At 60.8% G+C, this 6,741-nt stretch overlaps 1 protein-coding gene across 2 annotated transcripts; it reads left to right on the plus strand.

Annotated features, from left to right (window-relative positions):
• The first annotated feature begins 12 nt into the window (after positions 1 to 12).
• Positions 13 to 5,533, plus strand: PCSK4 (proprotein convertase subtilisin/kexin type 4). 2 transcript variants are annotated; one of them, XM_031604163.2, is made up of 15 exons: positions 13 to 231; positions 987 to 1,091; positions 1,184 to 1,279; positions 1,445 to 1,573; positions 2,017 to 2,093; positions 2,216 to 2,304; positions 2,834 to 3,006; positions 3,156 to 3,368; positions 3,497 to 3,597; positions 3,673 to 3,776; positions 3,858 to 3,975; positions 4,167 to 4,346; positions 4,456 to 4,580; positions 4,861 to 4,980; positions 5,088 to 5,533. In XM_031604163.2, exons 1-15 carry the CDS (start codon positions 28 to 30, stop codon positions 5,465 to 5,467), a joined length of 2,214 nt encoding a protein of 737 aa, XP_031460023.2. In that variant the 5' UTR covers positions 13 to 27; the 3' UTR covers positions 5,468 to 5,533. The 2 variants fall into 2 exon arrangements, with proteins under 2 accessions (XP_031460023.2, XP_089982131.1); XM_090126005.1 differs by having other exon boundaries at positions 150 to 511.
• The last annotated feature ends 1,208 nt before the right edge of the window (positions 5,534 to 6,741 follow it).

The raw sequence follows: 6,741 nt of genomic DNA on the forward strand, positions 1-6,741 counted from the left end.
CGTGGCAACGGGAGCCGATCGCTGGGCATGGCGGCACCGCGCGGTCTGGGGGCGGCGTGGGGGCTGCGGCTGCTGCTGGGTTTGGGGTTGAGGGGGGGTTTGGGGCTCCCGCAGGGTCTGCCCGCAGCCCGGCCCCGAGTCTACACGAGCAGCTGGGCCGTGCGGGTGGAGGCGGGGCCGCGGGATGCGGGGCGGTTGGCAAAGCGGCACGGGATGCTGTGCGTGGGGAAGGTGAGGTCCGACACATAGGTTGAGGGAGCTGGGCTTGTTCAGCATGGAGGAAAGAAGGCTGCGGGGTGAGCTCAGGGCAGCCTTTCAGTGCCTAAAGGGAGCCTACAGACGGGAGGGGAGTCAGCTCTTTGGAAGGGGAGATAACAGCAGGACGAGGGGAAATGGCTTTAAGTTGAGGGAGGGAAGATTGAGGGGGAAGTTCTTTGCTATGAGAGTGGTGGAACAGCTGCCCAGAGAGGCTGTGGATGCCCCGTCCATCCCTGGAGGTGTTCAAGGCCAGGTTGGATGGGGCCCTGGGCAGCCTGGGCTGCTGTGAAATGTGGAGGTTGGTGGCCCTGCGTGTGGCAGCGGGTTGGAGATTCGTGATCCTTGAGGTCCCTTCCAACCCTGGCCATTCTGTTGTTCTGTGATTCTGTGACCTGTTGTAGGTGGGATGTAGGGCTGTGTAGGGGTACACGAGTTCCTATAGGGCTGCACAGCTACTTGCAGCCACCACACAAGCACAGGTAGCCCGTGCACAAACCCCCCATCCTGCAGAGCATCCTCTCTTCCAGTACCACCCTGGTCTAATGAGCCTGCTTTGGCAGAGGGTTTGGACTCGATGATCTCTAGATGTCCCTTCCAGCCCCTACAGTTCTGTGATCTGCAGCCCTGCAGAGTTTGAACACGCATCCCAACCCAGCAGAGCTGGCACGCACACATCCCCACCTCCCCACCCATCTCCGTGCAGCCCCTGAGCTCAGCCCTCACTGCAGGTGCTGGAGGAAGAGCCCTACTACCACTTCCAGCACCGTGGCTCCAGGCAGACGTCCCTAAGCAGGCACTGGGGCTGGAGCCTGCGGCTGAGCAGGGAGCCACAGGTAGGGGCTGGGCTGCACGACGGACCCAGGGCAGGGCATAGGGTGACCCTATGGGAACACACACGGTGCCAACATCGCTGCTTCCCACCCAGGTTCTCTGGTTTGAGCAGCAAACGGTGAAGAGTCGCGCCAAGAGGGGCGTCAGCGTGGTGCCCACAGATCCCTGGTTCCCCAAGCAGTGGTACATGGTGAGATTTTGCCTCTCTCCCATCTAATCCCGATGTCCTCAAGGCAAATCACCTGCCCTGAGCATAAGCAGGGCTAATGCCAGCAGAGATGAGACAGCAGGAGGGTCCTTGAAGGACGTCCTCCACCTGCTGCTCTGCACCAATCGATCCCAATCCTTTTTCCAGAACAATGACATCAGCCCCGATCTCAACATCCTTGCTGCTTGGAGCAAAGGCTACACCGGCCGGGGGGTCGTGCTGTCCATCCTGGATGATGGCATTGAGAAGGACCACCCTGACCTGGCTGCTAACTACGTAACTACGCTCCTTTCGAGCAGAGCTCTGAGCTTTGGGGCTGGGGAGGGATGGCACAGCTCTGCAGCCCCGTGGGATTCGTGGTGGGAATTCAGCCTTGCCGTGGTTGGATCAAAGGGCTTTGCATCTCTGCCATTATTTCTTACATGAAGGAAATGTTAGAACTTGCGCACGGATGAGCCCCCACAATAGTCAGATGTAATTACAGCAAGCTGCAAAGCAAGTAGAGCTTGTAAGCCCTCACGTGCTCAGAGAGCAAAGAGAACAGGGGAGCTTTAATCAGTTCACAGCAGCGTGGGTTTGGTTGAGCCCAGCAGGTTCAGGCGAGGCTGATGCAGTCGCTGGGCGTGCAGGGACCTCCCTGGGCTGGGTGTCTGCCCTGAGCTGGCACAGCTCCTCTTCACAGTGTGATTTTGTCACGTTGGCGCCCTGTTTTGCACTAGGATCCCCTCGCGAGTTATGACTTCAACAGCAACGACCCTGACCCCCAGCCCAGGTACAACGCCTGGGATGAGAACCGGTGAGTTTTGTCCTCTGGTTCTTGCATGGAAATCTCCTCCTGAGCTGGGAGCAGAGCTGTGCCAGCCCCCCTTCCCCCATTTCCCCCCCCCCAAGGATGGATCTGCTGTGTCTGCCCCTCAGGCACGGGACGCGCTGTGCAGGAGAGGCAGCAGCTGCAGCCAACAACCAGATCTGTGGTGCAGGCATTGCATACAATGCAAAAATTGGAGGTGAGCAATTCCTCCTCCTGCTGCTTGGCATGGGAAGGAGGCACGAACCACCTGGAGGAACACATGCCTTCAGCCTGCAACCCTCAGGCTGATCCCAGCAGCACCACAGTGCTGTAAAGCCAGGGAGCTGCAGGACCTGAGGCTTCAGAGCAGTGCTTTGGACATCAGCAGTGAATCCCTGGATGATGTCTCATGGATGTGGAGCCCTGAGGGCTTCCTGGCTTCTGGGCTGCTCCAGGGGAAGTTTAGGGCTTGCACAGCACTAGAGGGTGCTGCGGACTTGCAGCAGGCCCAGCAGCAGTGCAGGGCTCTGCCTCCACGCACTGCAGGACTGGTGCCCTGCTCACTGCCCAGCTTCCCTGCAATGTGGCTGTGCCAAATGGGGTTAAAACTGGGGGAACTGCACGGGGGTTAAGGAGGATTGATAATTCAGCGGTGGCTGCACTGACCTGCAGGAAGCTGATGGCTGTGGAGCAGGGCTGGGGCTGGTCAGACCCTATGAGCCCTCACTGCCAGCTCACCTCCCCAGGTGTGCGGATGCTGGATGGTCCCATCACGGACATCGTGGAGGCTCAGTCCCTCAGCCTGCGGCCGCAGCACATCCATATCTACAGTGCCAGCTGGGGCCCTCTGGATGATGGGAGGCACGTGGATGGGCCGGGTGTGCTGGCCATGAAAGCCTTTCACAATGGGATCACAAAAGTAAGCACAGCACTCACATCCTGTAGGTTTGCTGGCTCCGGACCTGAGCAGTAGTGTGCTGGTGCTGGTGCAGCAGGGATACTTATGTTCTCCAGCACAGAGCTGGATGGTGACAAAACCATCTCCTGCTCATCCTCTCCCTGTCCCAGGGGCGTGGGGGGCTCGGTTCCATCTTCATCTGGGCTTCTGGCAATGGTGGCATCAATTACGACAACTGCAACTGCGATGGGTACACCAACAGCATCTACACACTGACAGTGGGCAGCGCCTTTGCCAGCGGCCGGCAGCCCCGCTACAGTGAACCCTGTGCCTCCACCCTCACCACCACCTACAGCAGCAGCACCAGCAGCAAAGCACAGATTGTAAGTGCCCCCAACACGGGCAGGAGGAGGCACTTCCATCCGAGTGTCTGTGCTGGGGCACGGAGGGACCAGGGTGCATCTTCCAGCAGGGGACAAAGGTTGAACCCCCACCTTCTTACCCTCCCCAGGTGACCACTGATCTGCACCACCGCTGCACCGACAGACACGCAGGCAGCTCTGCCTCAGCCCCATTGGCTGCAGGAATGGTTGCCCTCGCTCTGGAGGCCAAGTAGGTGCCAGAGGGGCTGCCCCCAAAGCTCCCCCCAAAGCAGAGACCTCTTCCCTAACGCCCTCTCCCTCCCAGCCCAGCATTGACTTGGCGTGATGTGCAGCATCTGGTGGTCAGGGCTTCCCGACCCGCTCACCTGCAGGCAGAGGACTGGGCTGTGAACGGGGTCGGGCGCAAGGGTGAGTCTGGATGTTGGCTTTAACCAGTCCCCAGCTCTCAGAGCAGAGGGGGCTCATGTGCCCCCTTCTCCCACATCCCAGTGAGCCACCACTATGGCTACGGGTTGCTGGATGCAGCTCTGCTGGTGGAGCTGGCCCAGGTGTGGGCAGGAACCCGGCCTCAGCAGAGGTGTTCCATCGAAGCTCTCCATGCCCCCCGGTAAGAAATGAGGCCCCCTGGGTCCGACCTCATGCAGGGGTTTTCTTGCAGCAAAGCTGTGCTGCGTCTGATGCAGGAACTGCATCCCAGGAGTTGGCTTCTGCTGTCAGTGCAGGGCTGTGGTTAGAGGCAGAGGGCAGGATGCCCACTGAAGGGGGGGTGATGCTCTCACCCCTTCTTGTGCCCATCAGGAACATCGGCTCCAAACTCACCGTGTCTGCAGACACCTCCTCCTGCTCGGGGAGGACCAGGAGCATCCGCTCACTGGAGCACGTCCAGGTGCAGCTCTCATTGAGCTACAGCCGCCGGGGGGACCTGCAGGTTGCACTGAGGAGCCCCATGGGGACCACGTCCACACTGGTGACTGTGCGGTAAGGGTTGTGCCCAGTCCTGGCAGTGCCCTGTTATGCTCAGCTCAGAGTGTCTGCGGAGCCCCTTTGGTCTGCACCACCTGCAGCCCCCCTTCCTGTCTGCCCACAGCCCATACGACACCAGCCAGCAGGGCTACAAGGACTGGACCTTCATGTCCACACATTTCTGGGATGAGAACCCCAACGGGACCTGGACACTGCAGCTGGAGAACAAGGGTGATGCCTACAACACAGGTGGGCACTGGGGGGACAAACCCATCCACCAGTACCACCCAGTGCTTTGTTCCCTCCCCTCCCTTCCCCCTCTTTGGTTGGCATCTGACTGTCCTCTCTCTGCTCCCCTCTGGGCAGAGCCCCTGTGGGATCCCTGTCTCTGTGGGGGCTGTGCTTTGGGGTCTCCCACACAGCCCTATAGAGGGCATTGCAACTTCCAGCCCCACATCCACCACCAAGGACATGGGTTGGGGACGTATGGCCGCCACCCAGCACTACATCCTCTTCCTCCCACTACCAGGCATGCTGACCAGCTTCATCCTTCACCTGCATGGCACAGATGAGGACATGATGGCCAGGCACTTCTCAGCCCCCACCATGGGCGAGTGCACCAAGTGGGACGCACAGGGAGCGTGCGAGGGTGAGCGCATCCCTCACCACCACTTCGAGCAGAAGGGGACGATGCTCTCAGTTCCTGATGGCACCAGGTGGCCCCACGTCCCCCCTCACACCTCCATTCCTTTGCAGAGTGCAGTGGCTCCTTCTATGCCCACCAGAGCTCCTGCCTGTCCTACTGCCCACCCCGCTCCTACGGCCGCTCCCGGAGCACCACGCACACATCCCGCACCTGCGCCCGCTGCCACCACTCCTGCTACACGTGCCAGGGCACCTCGGCCAACAACTGCACCTCCTGCCCCGCTGCCCACACCTTTGATGAGCACAGCCACTCCTGCTTCGCTCCGCAGGGTCTCCCCCCCCAGGAAGGGAAGTACAGGAACCTCCTCCCCATCGTCCTCCTGCTCTGCGAGAGCGCGATCCTCTTTGCCATGCTGTCCTGTGTGTTCCGTACTGCGTGGCTATGCGTGCTGGCTGGCTGTGCAGGTCGCTGCTGGGCTGGGGGAAAGTGACACCAGCCTGGCCCACAAGCATCCGTACCCCTCTTCAAAATAAACCCCCTATTGTCTTTATGGGCTGCTCCCACCCAGCTCCCAGCTGCTCCACATGTGGATACGGACACAGCGATGGCTGCTGTCCCCTTCTGCCTCATCCCTGCACCCCCAGGATTGGGGCAGTGCTGGACACAGCCCTGGTTCATCGAGGTGATGTCCAGAGGGAGCAGAGCACGGACCTCACGGCCTTTCCCAGGCACAGAGGGGTGGGGAGGAGACGTGATGTCCCTCCAAACAGCTGCACCCAAGTAAACACATCTTGTGCTGGAAGGGCGAAAAGCCCACATCTGGGTAGGGAGCAGGAGCTGGGTGCTGTGTTGCTGCTTGGAGAGAACAGCCCTGATCTGTGCTGCAGTGCTGGCACATGGTTCAGCCTTTAGCAACGTGCCTGGGGCCACTGCACACAGCAGTGCCCTGTGTCCCAGCAGCATGGCACAGCTGTGCCCCAGCACGCAGCACGGCGCCGGGCTGGGACAGCGTGGGGACTGCTGCCAGCAGGGGCCCTCCTGGGGACATCACTGCCAAATGGGAGTCAGACACCACTGCAGGACACGGGCACGGAGCAGAGAAGTGGAGCAGCATTGCTGGGTGTTGGCTGTGACCCATTGCTGGGTCAGTCCCGTACCTGCTGTGCCATCCCCAGACTCGGCGTGTTTGCACAGCTGGGGCACACTTGGATGTCACCGAGGAGAGAAAGACCTTTGTCCAAGCGTGCAATCACCAGGAAGCTGCGTTTCCATCACAGCACTGCCTGCAGCTGTGCTGGCCCCCAGCCTGGCGAGATTCAGGGACCCTCCCTAGGGGTCTCTCCTCCCCCCCCCCATGGCCTGTTCCATCCCCACGTGCAGCCTGCAGTGCAGAACTGACACTGAGCACGTCGTGCTGGGGGAGAGAGGTGGGAATGGGGAGGGCTGTGTGTGTCCAAGAGCAGCCCCGACTCATACAGCCCCATCCCACATCCCAACCCCACCGTGCACCAGAGCTGTCCCAGGAGCAGGGGGGGTTCTCCCACAGCTCGGTGCTGGGCCCCATTGGCAGCCTCCTGAGCAAGGAGAGCAGCTGGGCTCCAGCACAACCAGCATATGAGCACAGTTCTGCCTCATGGCAGTGGCGATGAAGAAACGGAGAACAGCAAAGCTCCTGAGCACGCAGCCCAAACCCCCCAGACAGCAGGGTGGGGAGAGACCCCCAACACAGGGGTCCAAAGGGGACGGCACAGAACTGCCCAGCAC

The sequence above is a fragment of the Phasianus colchicus genome, chromosome 28, assembly GCF_987193195.1.
Source record: "Phasianus colchicus chromosome 28, bPhaCol1.hap1.1, whole genome shotgun sequence".
Taxonomy (NCBI): Eukaryota; Metazoa; Chordata; class Aves; order Galliformes; family Phasianidae; genus Phasianus; species Phasianus colchicus.

Bases quoted from the DNA above. Each gene is read 5' to 3' on its own strand.
- PCSK4 (XM_090126005.1), top strand. From the start codon at position 275: ATGGAGGAAAGAAGGCTGCGGGGTGAGCTCAGGGCAGCCTTTCAGTGC. The intron at 3,007-3,155 runs GTAAGCACAGCA...TCCCTGTCCCAG, and splicing joins TTCACAATGGGATCACAAAA to GGGCGTGGGGGGCTCGGTTC. The intron at 4,347-4,455 runs GTAAGGGTTGTG...GTCTGCCCACAG, and splicing joins TCCACACTGGTGACTGTGCG to CCCATACGACACCAGCCAGC.